The 20179-nt window shown below is 41.0% G+C and overlaps 1 protein-coding gene across 1 annotated transcript in view; it reads left to right on the top strand.

The window, feature by feature from the left end:
• Positions 1 to 20179, top strand: part of ALOX5 (arachidonate 5-lipoxygenase) — a 91368-nt gene that overhangs the window by 14405 nt on the left and 56784 nt on the right. Inside the window, exons 2-7 of the mRNA XM_077454375.1 lie at positions 2276 to 2474; positions 10392 to 10473; positions 13730 to 13852; positions 15217 to 15323; positions 17417 to 17589; positions 17706 to 17852. Of these exons, the coding sequence (XP_077310501.1) occupies positions 2276 to 2474; positions 10392 to 10473; positions 13730 to 13852; positions 15217 to 15323; positions 17417 to 17589; positions 17706 to 17852 (831 nt within the window). The remainder of the gene's footprint in view (positions 1 to 2275; positions 2475 to 10391; positions 10474 to 13729; positions 13853 to 15216; positions 15324 to 17416; positions 17590 to 17705; positions 17853 to 20179) is intronic.

The following is a 20179-nucleotide window of genomic DNA, read 5'->3' on the forward strand; positions in this document are numbered from 1 at the left end:
TAGCCATATTGCATTGCATTTTACAGAAAATTACAGAGCTGCAAATTGAAAAGGAAATTTCATTTTAAATAACGTTTAATTACAATATGACTTGTGCTGCAATTGTATATGCTGTATTGTTTTTTATTATTTGCTATTTTTTCCCCCACAAGCGTGGAGTTACCCCTTAGGAGTGCAAGAGTTGGGGGTAGGTAATTTATAGCCCAGCATCCAGAGAGCAGGGATCAGGAGTGTGTAATGCACAGAGTGCAGGGTTCAAGAGTGTGTAGTGCACAGAACACAGGAGTTAGGAGATTATAATGTACAGGTCAGTTTACAGAGCACATAAAACAATAACCTTCCTACCCAAGCCACTAAAATGTTCCCCTGGACAAATAGCCTCACTTGCTAGTACAGATTTCCTCCCTCTAGTACAGATCTTCCAACCCCTACAAATTCCTTCCCTCAATACAGATCTTCCACCCAGCACAGATATCTCCCCCCAGTACAAATCTCCCCTCCAGTACAGATCTTTTTCCCCAGTACAGATTCCTTCCCCCAATACAAATCTCCTGCCTCAATATAAATTCCCATAATACATATCTCCACCCAGTACAGATCTCCCCCTCTGTCCAATATAGATTTCCCCATTACAGGTCCCTTGCTCTGTACAACTCTCCCCCGAACCTCTTTAACTGTTCTGAACTGGTACTGTTTGTCTGTGAGGTTTAACAGGCAGCAGGAGTGCAAGGTGAAGTACTTTGGGTGTGCTACTGCTTTCAGCATTAGCTCCTGAACCAAGGATGCTTTGGACCGAGAGAGTGGGAATTGGACATCCTTAATCCCTCCCTTATATGTTCTCTTGCTGGTTTATGTGAATGTAATTATGTATGGGCGAATATATGCTAGTTTAAGAAAGCTGTCAGAAAATAATTTACTTCGTTTTTAAAGTAGAACTCCAGCTAAAATGTTTCTAGTCTAACAAAGGAAAGGGTTAGCAACATTGTCAGAAGATTTTATTTCCATCAGTGCCTTCAACAGGCTGAAGTTCAGCTTAAAAAAAAATTAGTATTATAAATGTTTTGCATTATATAACTGGCCTCCTGTCCAGTACTTTGGCAGAAAATACTACTGCTTGTACTTTTGTGCTTCCTTTTACTTAATTTGACTGATAACATGCTGCTGATAAGACAAAGTTGTAATAATAAGGTCACATAAATGTTATATATGTCATTCCCTCTACAGCAATATGCATTTTTCATATAGTTGTTAGCTATATAGCTGTTTTAAGACTTTTCTTGCTCTTATGCCCCGTACACACGATCAGAAATTCGGCCAGCAAAAGACCGACGAGAGCATTTGGTCGGAAAATGCGACCATGTGTATGCTCCATCTGACTTTTGCTGGCCGAATTCCCGTCAGCAAAAGATTGAGAGCAGGTTCTCAATTTTTCGGTCGGAAAAAGTTTTGATCGGAAATTCTGATCGTCTGTAGCAATTCCAACGTACAACAATTTGACGCATGCTTGGAAGCATTGAACTTCATTTTCTCGGCTCGTCGTAGTGTTGTACGTCACCACGTTCTTGACGGTTGAAAGTCCAGCGAACTTTTGTATGACCGTGTGTATGCATGCCAAGCTTGAGTGGAATTCCGTCGGAAAAACCATCCAAGTTTTTTCCAAAGGAAAATCCGCTCGTGTGTATGCAGCATTTCTCTCATGTCACAACTTACAAGCAATCCCTAGATTGCAGCTGTGAAACTATATGGAAAAATCCAACTTCAAATTTCCCTTCCTTCATCCTTTTTTCCCATCTCCCCAATTAATCAAAAAGTTAAGGATGATATAAAGGTAGGTGAAACATAGAGACATTTGAAGGTAAACATATCTTTCAACAGCCTCTCTGCACAGAGGATAGCAAGACTAATGGTATGGGCCACCTTGGGTTGTTAAGTGGTGAACAATATTACCTACTCTATCTATCTATCTATCTATCTATCTATCTATCTATCTATCTATCTATCTATCTATCTATCTATCTATCTATCTATCTATCTATCTATCTATCTATCTATCTATCTATCTATCTGTCTATCTATCTATCTATCTATCTAACTATCTAACTATCTATCTATCTATCTATCTATCTATCTATCTATCTATCTATCTATCTATCTATCTATCTATCTATCTATCTATCTATCTATCTATCTATCTATCTATCTAAGACATCTCTAATCTGTATTTTCTTTTTGTAAGAAAGTTTTCTATTAACCTGGTGCATGTTGTTACCTTTAGGTAGATTCCTATGACGTCACTGTATCAGAAGATCTCGGAGATATTCAATTAATAAAAATCGAGAAACATAAATACTGGTATACAGATAACTGGTACTGTCGTCACATTACAGTAAAGACTCCATCGGGAGACTACTTGGAGTTCCCTTGCTACAGGTGGATCAGCAATGAAAAAGAAATTGATCTTCGTGAAGGGACAGGTTAGTATTAGCTCAACTTTAGCATTCATAGTTTTAATAGGACAATAGAAACTCCAAGCCAAACCAATTTTAATAGAAGTAAAAAAAATATAATTTGCTCCACAATTACCAAGACAGTAGGCCCAGCAGGAGACAAGAAGCTTATGGAACTGGAATATAAAAGTTGTAAAGGAAGCTAAATCTCTTCTTTAAACAGTGTGCATGTTTTCGTTATTTTCTTAGATTCATAGTTCACTAGTGTTGCTCTCAACACATCCTAATAATTAAAATAAATGAGAATAACCAAACACAACATGGTATAGTCGGGGAGAATGACCCCAACTAAAGTGCTCATATAAATCTAGTGTATATATATATATATATATATATATATAGAACAGTGACTTCATAAACAGCAAAATGTCGTGCACAAAATTATGAATAGTGATCAAAATAGCATCAAAGTGCTGAGTGCATCTTGTAAATGTGAAACAAAAAACACACATAAATCCAAACTTGCATCAAAAGTGCTAAGTGCGTATAGTAAACATAGAACAATTTAAAACACACAAAATAATCCGGCTAAGTGAACGAAGTCCAGTGAAAATATCAGATGCAATTATAAAGTGACTCAGTGCTTGTAAAGTGCGTAAAGAGTCTTCCTCCACTCCGGTGATTCCACGAGTTAGTGCACACACTAGGTAATTACCTCCCCGCTGTATAATATACAGCATATCTGCAGCCTCCTCAGAGGTACACCAGGAATCAGAAGGGGTTGGAACTTCAGATAGCCACTCTCAGGTCACCGTCCATGTAACATTTGCATTTTTATCTCTTATGAATGGAGCTCCAGCAGAGCGAAGTCACATGTACAACGGACATCAGGAATGAACAAATACAGATTTGCATGTCCTGTCCGACATGCAAATCTGTATTTGTTCATTCCTGATGTCCGGCGTACACGTGACTTCGTTGACCACACAGTGTTGTTGCTAAGATCCATAGGTTTATTGAAAAATTTAAATTTCCAAATACACGACATACAATAAAACAAGTGATGACATGTTTCATGCCAATGAGCGCTTAATCATAACCTACTTGACGTTCCACTCATTAACAAAAATCTTAATATCATTTTGACAATTTTGAAATTAATTGTGATGTTTTCTTGGACAATCTAAAATTTTACAGTGTGGGCAACTTCTGTACTCATCTCTAAGCCAAACCCAACCTGCTACCAGCTTCTTACCTGAGCTGCAGGGCAAGAATGACCCAGCCCTCAGCTCACCGGAGTAAAAAAAAGAGCACAGCTTGTGAGTTTGACTAAAGATGACTAGAGATGAGTTTGAAGGAAGCCCAAATTCAACTTAAGCAGTCTAGACAGCCCATTGGCTACCAGATGCATCATGGGGGATTACTGCCACCAGGCCCCCATCCCTTATTTTCAGCTCTCCTGCTTAGATTCACAAGAAACAACATTTCATAAACCTCAGTATCCACTGGCATTCTTAAGTCTAGTTTTTACCCTGATGTTTGCACTAATGAAATGCATGTATATGCCATCAGAAAGGAGTTGTCTCCATTTATGAATAAAACAGCAGAGAGTTATGCTTTCAGGTACCATTGTTTGCACCCCTTATCTGCATACTTTCCTCTCCTGTGGTCGAGGAAACCTTCCTTCACCAAGATGTCAGCAAATGTTTGAGATAAACATAATATATTGCAGTCAGGATCATTAGACCTATTACTATGCTATTTATAATTATTTTACTAATGAATCTATCCTAAGGCTGCTTTCACACTGGGGCGGTATTCAGGCGTTACAGCGCTAAAAATAGCGCCTGTGTAGCGCCTGAAAAAAACCGGCCCCTTTCACTCCAGTGTGAAAGCTGGAGGGCTTTCACACTGGAGCTGTGCGCTGGCAGGACAGTGAAAAAAGTCCTGCTAGCAGCATCTTTGGAGCGGTGAAGGAGCGGTGTATTCACCGCTCCTAAACCGCTCCTACCCATTGAAATCAATGGGACAGCACGGCAATACCGCCGGCAAAGCGCTAGCGGGGGTTAAAACCACCCCACTAGCGCCCGCAGACCGCAGCTAAAACGACGGTAAAGCGCCGCTAAAAATAGCGGCGCTTTACCGCCGACGCCCGCACCTCCCCAGTGTGAAAGGGGCCTAATGTCTAATTTTAAACTAGCACTACATTTTAGAATGTAAATATTCTAAAATCTATGAATATAGCTAGCTGCATTAACCACTTTCAGACCGGACCATTTTGCTGGTAAATGACCAGAGGTCTTTTTACACTTTGGCACTGCGCTGCTTTAACTGGTAATTGCGCGGTCATGCAATGTTGTACCCAAACAAAATTTGCGTCCTTTTCTTCCCACAAATAGAGCTTTCTTTTGATGGTATTTGATTGCCTCTGCGATTTTTATTTTTTGCGATATAAACGTAAAAAGACCGCAAATTTTGAAAAAAAATGATATTTTCTACTTTTTGTTATTAGAAAAATCCAATAAACTCAATTTTAGTCATACATTTAGGACAAAATGTATTCAGCCACATGTCTTTGGTAAAAAAAAAGTCAATAATTGTATATTTATTGGTTTGCGCAAAAGTTGTCACATCTACAAACTAAGGTACGTTTTCTGGAATTTACGCAGCTTTTAGTTTACGACTGCCTATCTCATTTCTTGAGGTGCTAAAATGACAGGGCAGTACAAAACCCCCCCAAATGACCCCATTTTGGAAAGTAGACCCCCTAAGGAAATTGATAAGAGGCATGTTGAGCCCATTGAATATTTTATTTTTTTGCCTCAAGCGATTGAATAATGACAAAAAAAAAATTTTTTTTTTTTTTTTACACAAAGTTGTCACTAAATGATATATTGCTCACACATGCTATGGGCGTATGTGAAATGACACCCCAAAATAAATTCTGCTGCTTCTCCTGAGTACGGGGATACCACATATGTGGGACTTTTTGGGAGCCTAGCCGCGTACAGGGCCCCGAAAACCAAGCACCGCCTTCAGGCTTTCTAAGGGCGTAAATTTTTGATTTCACGCCTCACTACCTATTACAGTTTTGAAGGCCATAAAATGCCAAGATGGCACAAAACCCCCACAAATGACCCCATTTTAGAAAGTAGACACCCCAAGCTATTTGCTGAGAGGCATGTTGAGTCCATGGAATATTTTATATTTTGCCACAAGTTGCGGGAAAATTACAAACTTTTTTTTTTTTTTTTTTTTTTTCACAAAGTTGTCACTAAATGATATATTGCTCATGCATGCCATGGGCATATGTGAAATGACACCCCAAAATAAATTCTGCTGCTTCTCCTGAGTACGGGGATACCACATATGTGGGACTTTTTGGGAGCCTAGCCGCGTACGGGGCCCCGAAAACCAAGCACCGCCTTCAGGCTTTCTAAGGGCGTAATTTTTTGAGTTCACTTCTCACTACCTATTACAGTTTTGAAGGCCATAAAATGCCAAGATGGCACAAAACCCCCACAAATGACCCCATTTTAGAAAGTAGACACCCCAAGCTATTTGCTGAGAGGCATGTTGAGTCCATGGAATATTTTATATTTTGCCACAAGTTGCGGGAAAATTACAAACTTTTTTTTTTTTTCACAAAGTTGTCACTAAATGATATATTGCTCACGCATGCCATGGGCATATGTGAAATGACACCCCAAAATAAATTCTGCTGCTTCTCCTGAGTACGGGGATACCACATATGTGGGACTTTTTGGGAGCCTAGCCGCGTACGGGGCCCCAAAAACCAAGCACCGCCTTCAGGCTTTCTAAGGGCGTTACAGTTTTGAAGGCCATAAAATGCCAAGATGGCACAAACCCCCCCCCCAAATGACCCCATTTTAGAAAGTAGACACCCCTAAATTTAGGGGTACACTAGTGAGACTAGGTAATAAATGGCGGGTGCCCTGAAACTATAAAAAAATAACTAACCAACCAGCGTCACCTGTAACAGTTATATGGTGATCACTGGTGAAAGGGTTAACTAGGGGGCAATCAGGGGGCTTTATGCGGTAGTATATGGGGGTCCCTGGCGCTATAAAAAGCTGCGGCGAACCTAAATACCTACCTGCCTAACTAGCGTCACCTGTGACACTAATACAGCGATCAGAAAAACGATCGCTTATTAGGCTGGGTTCACACTGGAGCGATGCGGGAACGCCACGAATGCGCGGCGGGTTCCCGCATCGCATGCCTCCCGGCGGCAGTTCACACTGCCCTATGCGAACTGCTGGGAGTGTCAGTGAAATGTTAATGACACCCCCAGATCAGTTCGCATATCGCAGTGCGATCTGCAAACTTGGATCGCATGGTGTGAACACCCATGCGATCCGATTCTGCTGCGGACCAAAAAAAGGGTCCCGTGCGAGTTTGCGGCGGGTGCGGCGGGTGCGACACGAATTCAGCCATACTATCTGTATAGCTGAACTCGAATCGCACAGAGATCGGATGTGATTTGCACTGCAGTGCGGTGCGAATCACATCCGTTCTCATAAACCGCTGCAATGTGAACCCAGCCTTAGTGACACTGGCGACGGGGGGTGATCACGGGGTTAAACCTTTATTGGGGGGGTTAGGGGGGTACCTTAGAACTAAAGGGGGCTAACCCTAACTGCCCTAATAGTTATTAGTCACAAATGACACCTGCCGGGTGATCAGGGGGTTAAACCTTTATTAGGTAATAAATGGCGGGTGCCCTGAAACTATAAAAAAATAACTAACCAACCAGCGTCACCTGTAACAGTTATATGGTGATCACTGGTGAAAGGGTTAACTAGGGGGCAATCAGGGGGCTTTATGCGGTAGTATATGGGGGTCCCTAGCGCTATAAAAAGCTGCGGCGAACCTAAATACCTACCTGCCTAACTAGCGTCACCTGTGACACTAATACGGCGATCAGAAAAATGATCGCTTATTAGGCTGGGTTCACACTGGAGCGATGCGGAAACGCCGCGAATCCGCGGCGGGTTCCCGCATCGCATGCCTCCCGGCGGCAGTTCACACTGCCCTATGCGAACTGCTGGGAGTGTCAGTGAAATGTTACTGACACCCCCAGATCAGTTCGCATATCGCAGTGCGATCTGCAAACTCGGATCGCATGGTGTGAACACCCATGCGATCCGATTCTGCTGCGGGCCAAAAAAAGGGTCCCGTGCGAATTTGCGGCGGGTGCGGCGGGTGTGGCGGGTGCGGCGGGTGCGGCGAATGGCTGAACTCGAATCGCACAGAGATCGGATGTGATTTGCACTGCAGTGCGGTGCGAATCACATTCGTTCTCATAAACCGCTGCAATGTGAACCCAGCCTTAGTGACACTGGCGACGGGGGGTGATCACGGGGTTAAACCTTTATTGGGGGGGTTAGGGGGGTACATTAGAACTAAAGGGGGCTAACCCTAACTGCCCTAACAGTTATTACAGTCACAAATGACACCAATGCAAAAAAAAAAAAAAAAAAAAAAAAAATGACATTGGTGTCACTGTGACTGGGGGGCAGGGGTAATTGGGGGGGTGATCGGGGGGTAAAGGGGGGGTGTGAGTGTGCCTGGCATGTTCTACTGTGTGTGGGATGTGTTGGTGCAACTCACTGATCCGCTCTCCTCCGTGTCGGAACGAAAAATACCGACACGGAGGAGAGAATACATCACTTCCTCTCCTGTGTTTACATTACAGGAGAGGAAGTGATGTCACCGGGGATTTCCATTCGTCGGGAGCGATCGCGAGGGGGTGGCCATGAATGAATGGCCGTCCCCTCGTCCGGGATCGCTCCCGAACGAAAACCGACCGCCGCAGGCACCGGGCGGGGGCCCGATCGGGCCCCCGACCCGCGGGAGGCAAATCACGTACATCTACGTGCTTATGCCTGCCCGTGCCATTCTGATGACGTACATCGGCGTTAGGCGGTCGGCAAGTGGTTAAAAACACTCAACTAAAAAAAAAAATCATTAAATTCTTAAAATGTAATAGTTCAAAATCAATCAATTCTTCATAGACATATTTCACATGAGCAGGGCTTTTTTTCTCAAACAATAGGTGCTGGAACTCAACCACGACCCCCAAAATTCCTCCCCCCACACACACCCTCCAAAACACATCAAATACTTTGTGTGGTCATATTTCAGAAACAGTAGAATGGTCTTAAAGGGACATTAACCACTTCCCGACCAGCGCACGACGATGTACGTCGACAGAATGGCACGGGCAGGCATATTGGCGTACAGGTACGTCCAATATTCAATGCCGCCCTGCCATCGGGACCCCCGTGAGTCCGGTCGCGTCTCACGGAGCGGCCGAATGGAGGAAATGCCGTGTAAACAGCATTTTTCCATTCTGTCTAGCAACTAGTGACGCTGATCTCTGCTCCATGTGATTGGAGCAGAGATCAGTGTTCACTAAATGAAAGCCCAACCCCCCCACAGTTAGTAACACACCCCTAGGAACACTTAACCCCTACACTGCCACCCACTGGTTAACCCCTTCACTGCCAGTGTCATTTACACAGGAATCACTGCATTTATATAGCAGTGATTACTGTATAAATGACAATGGTCCCAAAAATGTGTCAAAAATGTCCGATGGGTCCCCCACAATGTCGCAGTAACAATAAAAATCGCTGATCGCCGCCATTACTAGTAAAAAAATAAATAATAAAAAATTATTAATAAAAATGCTATAAAACTATCTCTATTTTGTAAACGCTATAACTTTTGCGCAAACCAATCAATAATCGCTTATTGCGATTTTTTTTACCAAAAATATGTAGAAGAATACGTATCGGCCTAAACTGAGGGAAAAAATGTTTTTTTATATATTTTTGGGGGATATTTATTATAACAAAAAGTAAAAAATAATGCGTTTTTTTCAAAATTGTCGCTCTATTTTTGTTTATAGCGCAAAAAATAAAAACCGCAGGGGTGATCAAATACCACCAAAAGAAAGCTCTATTTGTGGGAAAAAAAGGACGTCAATTTTGTTTGGGAGCCACGTCGCACGACCGCGCAATTGTCAGTTAAAGCGACGCAGTGCCGAATCGCAAAAAGTGGTCTGGTCTTTAACCAGCAAAATGGTCCGGTCTGCAAGTGGTTAAATATAAGAATTGGATTACATACAGAGTACAGAGTTCATGGGGGTTGCACACAGAGTGCAGAGCTGTCACTTGTAAACACAGAAACCAGACTTCTGTGTTTACAAGTGATTGTGGTGAGCAGGTACCAAAGGGTCTGAGCCAGAGGTGGTGGAACTGAGTTCCACCAAGTTCCCCCTGAAAAAAAGCCCTGCATACAAGTATACAATGAATGAGTATACAATGAACTAAAACATGGTAAGTAAAGATGTATAATCCTTCCTATAGGAACAAAGTACCCAACTGGTGTAACTGTCTCAAGTACCACAATGTAACAGTTTTATTTGATTTCAGCTGCATAAGCTATTTAAATAACATATGAATATTCACATATGCACATACCTTGACCATTTGGGTTTTCTTTACGATCTAAAAATAGTCCATTAGATCTGCAGATTATTAAAATACCAACTGATCCAATTGTATATATTAAGCAAGTAAATGACCTTATGTCCAGTTATTCTCAGTAATATAATGTATTTTTAAGTAAGAAAAACATATAATAGTGCACTGTACTACTAGAAGTTTGTAATATGTACTTCACATCATTAGAGACTGCAGATAGTCTATTGTGTTTAATTGGACATACCCTGTCTAGTGGACTTCCAGTGACACAAGGAACACAACTTGCATAGGTGGTGTCCTGACTGCAAACTCTAACATTATTTGCATAATTATTTTTTGTGCATATAGAAAAAATACTATATTTCCCCTGTAATTCTTTTCAGTCCACTAAAACTAAAAACTAAAATGTATACCATTTTTTCCCCAACAGCAAAACTGGCCACACATGATGTAACACAGATCCACAAACAACACAGGAGGAAAGAACTGGAAGACAGGCAGAAACAATACCGGTAGTTGTTAAATATTTTACTTTTCCATTAAAGTAGAAAGGTGAGGCTGAAACAACTAAAAGGGAATGTCAGTTCATACCATGGATGAAGGAATACAAAAATGCACAGTTATGATATGATTTTCTTGTAATTAGTTCCGTTTTAGATTGAAAAATAAGAGAAAAATAGGGACAAGGGGCGGTGTCACATGGCTTTATGTCACATGGGTTGGTGTCACATGGTGACCCCGCCCCCTTACCATGTCATAGTCCCCATGTGACATCAACCCATGTGACCAACCCATGTGACATAAAGCCATGTGACACCGCCCCTTGTCCCTATATAAGTGGCCGCGCAGTGCGTCCTTGGCATTCCGGCCGGAGAGATCGTCGAGGCAACATCTCCTGGAGAAGAAGAAGAAGAAGAACGGAAGGCGGCGGCGGCGGCGACGGCGGCAACGGCGGCGACAGAAGACTGTAAAAGAGCTATAAGAAGGCGCGGTGGCCCGGCAGAAGAACCGAAGAGGGGGACAAGACCCCCGAAGTCGGGAGAAGAGGCCGGCGGCGAGGAAGAAAGCCGGACTCCTCCGCTAGTAAAAGAGCTACAAGAAGATAGCAGAGGAGTCCGGCGAGAAGACCCCCGAAGACGGAAGACCCCCGGAGCTGTGCAATAAAGTATTTTATCTCGTGTGTTTACAGGTGAATGGGTAGGGGTACATTGTACCCCATACTCATTCACATAGGGTGGGGGGCCGGTATCCGGGGGCCCCCTTCTTAAAGGGGGCTCCCGGATTCCGATAAGCCCCCCGCCCGCAGACCCCGACAACCAACGGCCAGGGTTGTCGGGAAGAGGCCCTTGTCCTCATCAACATGGGGACAAGGTGCTTTGGGGTGGGGGGGCCGCGCGGCCCCCCCTTCCCCAAGGCACCCCCCCATGTTGAGGGCACGTGGCCTGGTACGGCTCAGGAGGGGGGCGCTCGCTCGCCCCCCTTTCCTGGCCGGCCGGGTAGCGTGCTCGGACAAGGGTCTGTTGTGGACTTGGGGGGGACCCCCACGCCGATTGTTTTCGGCGTTGGGGGTCCCCTTTAAGTCCATACCAGGCGGCGGGGCCAGCGACGTCTCCTTCGCGGGCCCCGCCTACCTGCATACCCGCTCGAAATGAGCGGACTTTTCTCCGGGCGGGAAAAGTCCGCTCATTTCAAAAGTACGGCGGACTGGCACACACACGGGCGGATTATCCGCCGAAATGCGAGTACGACGGACAGTATTACAGAAATTCCGAAATATTTAGTCCGCCAGACTGCACGCTGAAAAAGTCAGCTGAAGCCCACACACGAGCGGACTGTCCGCTGAAATGTGTTTCGGCGGACTAAGTAGGCCATACAATCCGCCCGTGTGTACGCGGCTTTAGAACAACAGTACAGAGGTCCCTTGGAGTGGGCACTGTAGCTTTCGCATATATTTGCAAATGCGTGCAAACAAAACCCTCTGTTTTCAACGTAAACTCTTAGACAGGGCCAATTCAGTTGTTTTGCAGGCTGGTTGGTAAGTGTGCTGGGAAATCTTTTGTTTGTTTGCGATGTTCTGGTGAATACCAGGCTGAGCCTTAGATCCTGCACCTCAGCCCTTCTTAGGGTTTTCACCTCTGTTGAATGTACAGACACCCTGAGTTCTGTTAACCCATAGTCCTTGGCATTGTATGTATCTGGTGTTACATATGTACATCTGTAGATCCATGTGTCCATGAGTATTCCATGTCTCTTCTGGTTACCAGATTGTCCTCTGTCACTTTGTGGCCCAAATGTCCAGTGTCCCTTGGTGACCCTCAAGAACCTTGGGAAAAAATTTATATCAATCAGATAAGCCCACGCACTGATTAAAATTGGTCTGGTCCCTGCCTGCCTGGCCAAATTTGATCAGTGTAGGGCTACCATTTGTCTTTTCTCCCGGTGACTCTTTAACATTATTAAAATAGTAGTGAATCACAAGGTGTGGGACTGCAGTAGGTGACTGATGTGTATCAGATATATATGAACACAGCCAAGACATCTAAAGGCAAGGCACCATCATTTACATAACAGTGTCATCTTTGATTCAGCATCCAAATATCTCATACAAGATCCATTTAATATTAAGTAATGTAAAGATCACAAATATCCTTGAAGCTATAATAATAGTCCTGTTGGTAAAATGGTAACCTGGTGTACAATCACATTTACTCTCAGATTGCCATGGGCTTCTTTGTCGACAATCATCTTTTAAGCTAGAAGCATAAGGACACTAATGGGACATTTTTAAAGTACAGCGGAGCAGCCTATGGTGGGAAGATTGCAGTTCCCTAAGAAGTCCTTTCTATGTAATTCAACAGGGGGGGAACTCTGTGACTGGAGAAAGTTAGCGGGTCACTAAACACATTTTGACATCTCATAGCTGTGCTTTATAAATGTGCATTTTTTTATGCAGCTATGGTAAGGAAATATTGCTGCTTTAAAATGGACCCCCTCAATGTGTTTTTGCGTAAGTTTTAACAGCTTTAATTTTTACAGTAATAATATTCAAGTGAAACCACAAAAGGGTGAAGCCTTTAAGACAAGTCATCCTCCTTTTTTTTTGTGTTGGAGTAAGGAAAGGTTAAAACACTTGTCAAGTTGGAAAGATTTGGAGACACAATATTAAGTGAGAGAAATTCTCCCTAAAGTGTTAATAATTTCCTTATGGCAGCGGTCACTGAAGCATTGCCCCAATTGAATGATTTCCCTTTGCTCTCAAGCCAACTCTAAAATGTAGTCTTTTGCCTTTACATACACATTAAAGCAGTTGTATACCGGCACAAAAATTATTATTATTTTTTTTAAACCTGTAAGGCAAAAGGCACAATGAGCTAGAATGCACCACATACTAGCTCATTATGAAATACCTTAGAACGAGGCGTCCGCAGCTGATCCTGGTCACCGCCGAGGGAGCTGACATTTCCCCTCTGCGTGTCTTCCGGGTTTGTGGCTCCGGCGCTGTGATTGAATATCTCCAAAACCGTAGATAAGAGACAGGAGATATTAATTTTACCTACAGGTAAGCCTTATTATAGGCTTACCTTAGGTAAAAATACAAAAAAAGGGTATACAACCACTTTAACAGTCACTGTACCAAAGTATACAATTATTTGCAGTGAGAATAAACCAATAGCTTTATTTATAGCAAAATATATACCATGATGATAAAAAATAGTACTGGTAATAGTAAATATATCATAGCTGATGCCAATGCCTATTTTTATACAGGTGGAAGGAATGGCATCCTGGTTTTCCACTGAGTATTGATGCTCACTGTCATAGTGACTTGCCCCCTGATATTCAATTTGACAGTGAAAAGGGCGTTGATTTCATCTTGAACTACACCAAAGCGTGAGTAAAAAATAACTGTAAAGTGATGTGGCTCAAAAAGCTTTTTTCACTGTTTGCAAGTTTATAAACTGGTCATGTATATTATTATATTGTTTGCATAAAAACTTTCTTTTGCAAATAAAAATGAAATGCAGAGTATGTCTATGACACAGTCCTTGCAGAAGATACTGTGCTTTTGAATAAGAAATCTAAAATAAGAAACCATACCCGCGTAATGTGCATTGAAAAAGCCACTTTTAGTCTCTATTGAAAGGGTGCAAGTGGGTGACAATGCAGGAGAGAAATTAAGAAACAGGGATAGAGTGCCTAATAAACCTTTGTTTCAGGATTGTCAGTTATTACTTTAATAAAAGCTGCATATTTAAATGTATTTTCAAAATTACATTAATATGTTAAGGCTTATGTGAGAGTTTGCTATTGGTTTTACACATCCTTTCAATTTATTGCAAGATTCACTCTTGCAGTAAGCCTGGCCATGATAACAAGTTATGCAACAGATTCAAGCATCAGCCTCTACAGTTGCACAGTAATAAGTACTTCCGATAATCAAAGATAATTATTGTTATTGCACTGTCTTTGCAACCTATAGAGTAACCACATTGTCACCATTTGCAGCTAATTGCCTTTTCTAGGCTCGATTTACCTCTATGCGGGTGGCTGCAGGTTCCCGCAACCATCCACATAGATGTGAACTGAGCCTTAGTTTTGTATACATTAATAGAGCAGATATTGTTGTCAAGTCCATGACCCCAGTATTGAGATTTTGCTTAAAGTGACACTAAAAGTTTAAAAAGAAAACATTCTATTCAAGTATACATTCTTAACTGAGAAATCTGCCCTCAGGCTCTTTCAAATGTCCAAATGCCTTTTTTGCTGCTGTGGTCCAACATACTCTTAGATGGTGGCTATGTTCGTTCTCCATGGTCCCACTGTATGTAAGAGCATAGCCACCCCCTCTAGCCTGCTCCCGAGATAGAATAGGGACTGTAGACTATGGTATCTGTATATGCATAGAGCAATGAACATGACAGCAACTAAAGTGCACTACTCATTTCCAAACAAGCAGAAGGTTGGAGGAAGAAGAGAATCAAGAGATCACAAAGAACATGAAAAGGAGGCAGAAAAGACAAATAGAAACAATTTCAGCAAAAGTAGATTATCTGGGTTAAATGTATTACTAGTTATCATGTAACTATGTGTAGTACTGAATGCCAAGTAGGCCACATCTGTGATTTCTTTTGCTGTCTTCTAATAGCAATATCAAAGCAGTTTATAATATGATTCTATAGTAACAACGTATACACAAATAAGTCCTTCATTTTGAAAGTTTTGTTTAATATAACATGTATGTATTAATTTCTTAGGATGGAGAACCTGTTTGTGAACAGCTTCATGCACATGTTCCAGTCTTCATGGAATGACTTTGCAGATTTTGAAAAGATCTTTGTCAGAATTAGCAATACAATATCAGGTACACTCCAGGACATTGGCAAAGGTTTTCAAGGTTTTACTGTGTTACGTTTGGGATTCAGTTTTTCTATAATATATAAACAATTGCATACAGTGCCAATAATGGCCAATTTGAAGACTTAGGGGAAGACAGATACTTTAGCACAGCTCAGTATCTGTGTTAATTTATTCAGCAATACTCTGTTTACTGACCTATTTATCTTTGAGACAAAATAAAGATTTCCACTTTGCAGACTTTAAAGCTGAATTCACACCTATGTGTCAGCATTTTAACCCCGCATATATTTAGAGGTCATCCCATTGGGCCTACAATGAGGTAAACAATGCACCTGACCCTTCAACACACTACAACTTTTTTTGTGATATTGCACTATTTATATAAATACTATTTATGTAATAAACATTTAGTAAAGGGTGCAACCATGATGCTGGAGTTTCCGATCATTATAGGTTTTCTAAACAAATGTAAGCAGCAGAAGCTGTTTGCTTTCAAACTTTCTCTCTGAATAAATCTCTAAATAGCCCCATATGAAAAGAAGAAATGGTGGGGAAGGGGAATGAATCAGTCTTCCTACTGAACCCCTTTTGTGTAAACTTGGGCTTAAGCTAATGCATTTAAAGCAGCAGGCTTTTTCAGCAGGATAGTTAAGAATAGACTGGATTGTGCAATATTTTATATTTACCTGTATATCCAAGAAATTAGGGCTTTACTGGTACACATGAGACGACACTGGCATATCATACAAATTATACACCATTTTAACGTTACTTATGAAATTTCTGGAACATTTATATCCTAAAAAACATAGTTTCCATGATGAACAATATCTCCCCATAGTTGAAAAGGAAGAAAATAAAAACTGCGCTAAATTGCAATAAACAAATTGAAATAATACACAGCAGCTACATACAAGTGTGACAAAACTCATGAATGTGATAAGGAAAGAAAATGTAGCGCTAAAAAGTGAAAACAAATAATATGCAAACACAAATAAAAGTTCACTGAAAAGTCCCTCCTAGACCATGATGGGCCGCCAAGGCTCAGAAAGCAATCCTGGGAGGAGAAAATCAGTAGGCAACTTCTGCTAGATGAAATAGTGACATCCACAGCAATCAAAAAGGATGAAATACTCTTACCAGAGTTGGTGGACAGTGGACTTTTATTTGTGTTTGCATATTATTTGTTTACACTTTTTAGCGCTACATTTTCTTTCCTTATCATCTCCCCATAGTTGCCAACAGACATTGTTAAATGTACAATCTTGATTTCATATATGGTTCTGTTTTGTCTCCCTGTCCTAATGTCCTCTCCATGGAATTACCCCATTCTTTTCTGTTGCTTCTACCCTACCTCAGTTGTATTGACGCATATTGTTATTATCATTATGTCCTCATTGGATCATCAGAAGAAGCATTTTGAGAAATGCAGTGATTTAGAGGCAATCTGTTAGCATGATATTGTTAATCATGTAAATTATGTTTTTTAGGATATAAATGATCCTGTGTTCCAGTTAGCATGTGTACCAGTAAAGTCCAGTCTGCAATTCTTTTTTTCCTGGATATATAGTGATACTTTGGATGCTGTACTATAGTAGTGGCTTGTATATGCTACTTTCATATTTACCTGCCTAAAAAGAAAACTACTATTTTAATTCTGAACATAATAAATAAAGAAAATGAACTTATGATATTGACATGTTAGGTTAAAGGCAAGGGTAGAGATTATTTTGGTATTTTTTTCATTACTTGACCAATAAAGAATTTTTCTAGTTGGCACAGTGAGTTGAACCAATTTTTGTAATGCATTGTATAGGAGGAGGTTTGAGCTAAAATCAGTTATTTAATCTCAGTTATTGTGCTATGTTTTACACCGATAAGCTCCCACCTCATTCACACCATATGTTTTTGAGCCTTCCTTGAAAGGGATATTTTGCATTTGTTATCTAGGGTAGTATCTTGAGGGTCTTTTAAATCTTAGAGTATACTAAAGGTCAGGGATACTTTTACAAAGTCCAATAGCTAATACAGTATAAGTCAATATTTGTGTATACAGTATATGATATAAATGTAAATTCTGTTTCTACTATTTTGAAGAATATGTCATGCAGCATTGGCGGGAAGACTTCATGTTTGGATACCAGTTTCTTAATGGCTGCAATCCAGTTATGATAACAAAATGCACAAAAATACCAGAAAATTTTCCTGTAACACATGAAATGGTAGAAGTAAGTCTTGAACGGAAACTTACACTTGAACAGGAAATTGAGGTATGTATCCTGTAAATATAAAAGAAACATAAATGTATTCTATCATTATGGTGGCTGTGTCTTGGTGGTGTGAAATCAATATATCAAACCCTTACTCTTTTTCACATGTATTTCAGCTTGGAAATATCTTCATAGTTGATTACAAACTTCTTGATGGCATCTCTGCTAACAAAACAGATCCCTGCACCATTCAATATATTGCTGCACCCATCTGTTTGTTGTACAAAAATCTTGAGAACAAGATTATGCCAATTGCTATTCAGGTATTCCTATACATTTTAAGAGTTTTACAAGTAGGCTAAGATATTATTATTGTTAAATAACTACAGTACATAAAACTGAAAGTTTCAGCATGTGGTTGACTATGAATAGCGCACCATGATTTCCGTTACCTATACTCCAATATACAGTGCCTTGAAAAAGTATTCATGCCCCTTAAAATTTACAACCAAGAATGTAAATGAATTGTATTGGGATTTTATATAATATACAAACAGAAAGTAGCACATAATTGTGAAGTGGAAGGAATAATATGATAAATGGTTTTCAAACTTTTTTACAAATAAATATCTGAAAAGTGTGGTGTGCATTTGTATTCGGCCCCCCTGAGTCAATAATTTGTAGAAGGACCTTTTTTTGCAATTACAGTTGCAGGTCTTTTTGGGGATGTCTCCACCAGCTTTGCACATCTAGACAGTGGAATTTGTGCACGTTCTTCTTTGCATAATAGCTCAAGCTCTGTCAGATTGGATGGAGAGCGTCTGTGAACAGCAATTTTCAAGTCTTGCAACAGATTCTAAAATTGGAATTAGGTCTGGACTTTGACTGGGCCATTCTTTTTTTTTTTTTTTGCCAACTCAGTAAAACCAATGATCTTCGAGGAAAACCAATTCCTCACGCCTGCTGCTTGCTCAGGTTACCTCTCATCTCTTTACATCATGGTGGCAGTTTTTTTTTTTTTATGCATATATTTATATATATATATATATATATATATATGATATGCTAAATCCAAACAACTTTCATAGCTTAAAACCTTCCCTCGTTTGTCTAGTCAACATACTCAATACTCACCCCCACCCTCCACTAATTTTTCCTCCCCACCTCCCCTACCCTACCTAGTAGATCATTATTTAACTTAACACTTATACATGTCTATACCCGTTTACATCTGTACCCTTAATCCTTCTGAGGTACTCCATCTCCCTTTAAATTCCTGCCAGCTTTTCCATTTCTCCAGTGTATGTTTATTACTCCTACCCCCCGAGCTATCCTCCAGGCATTCCATCTTATATATCCCTTCTACGGCATCCACCCACTCCCATATCGTAGGCGCTTCCGGCACTTGCCATTTTTTTGGGATTAATTTTTTCCCCGCATTTAATAAGTGTGGGGTCAAGGACATCTCGTACTGTTTTACGCTGCCCTCTGTAGCATGAAACAGGACAACCCAGGGGTCTGCACTTACTACAGAACTGGTTATGGTTTTAATATGCGATAGGATCTGGTTCCAGTAGTTCTTAATCTTCGGACACCCCCACCAAATGTGAGCCATGGTACCTATTTCCCCACATCCCCGCCAACATTCCCCTGACGTATCTGCTTGAAATTTGCTCTTTCTATCTGGGGTATAATACCACCTCGACAAACATTTATAGCTCATCTCTGCGGTTTTGGCATCGATGGCTGAGCTATGGGCCAATCTAAATATTTTGCCTAACATTACCTTATCCTTTTGTGAACCTAGTTCCCGTTCCCATATTTTGACGAATGGAGGTATTCCCAACTCCCCCGCCGACATCAGCAACTTGTACCACCTAGAAACTATCCCCTTGGAATTCTTTGTTATAGATAGTTGTTCCAATGTAGTCAGTTCATCAGCCGCCCTAATCGGTTGTGGTAATGTCTTTATGAAGCGGGAAAGCTGGCAGTACCTCCACTCATCAATCACCATTATGTCTATTTTTTGTTTTAATTCGTGAAAAGGTGCTATATTACCTTCCTTCATTACATCTTTAAGCTGTGCTTCCTTCTTTATCCAGTTGCCTCCTATCTCCGTGCAACCTGGCAAGAAATATTTATTATCCTTTAGTGCCATGAGGGGTGAGTTATATTTTCCATTGACGTGCTTGTATACCATATCCCATATTCGGAAAGTGTTACGTGTTAAATTATTTCCTATCCCTAATTTCTGCCTCTTATGTGGGGGGTTCCATATTTGTTTACCTAATTGTGCTCCACAGCTTTCGTGTTCAAGTTTTACCCATTTTTTTCTATATTATCCCTTTTGGTCCATTCGCTCACCCTAGACAGGGCCACCGCTTTATAGTACATCTGGATGTCTGGGATCGCCAGCCCACCTCTATCTTTTGATTGTCTCAAGCTAGCAAATGCTATTCTGGGTTTTTTATGCTTCCATATCAATTTATTTAGAACTGATTTAAGTTTAACCAAATATGTATTAGATAGCGCTATCGGTAACATCTGAAAACGGTACAAAATTTTTGGAAATATTATCATCTTCACAATGTTTATTCGCCCCAGCCAAGATATCGAGCTTTTACCGCATCTCTTACACTCCGCCTTAATT

This window comes from Lithobates pipiens, unplaced genomic scaffold, assembly GCF_037356315.1.
Source record: "Lithobates pipiens isolate NorthernLeopardFrog02 unplaced genomic scaffold, aLitPip1_a1.2 Scaffold_25, whole genome shotgun sequence".
NCBI classification, from domain to species: Eukaryota; Metazoa; Chordata; class Amphibia; order Anura; family Ranidae; genus Lithobates; species Lithobates pipiens.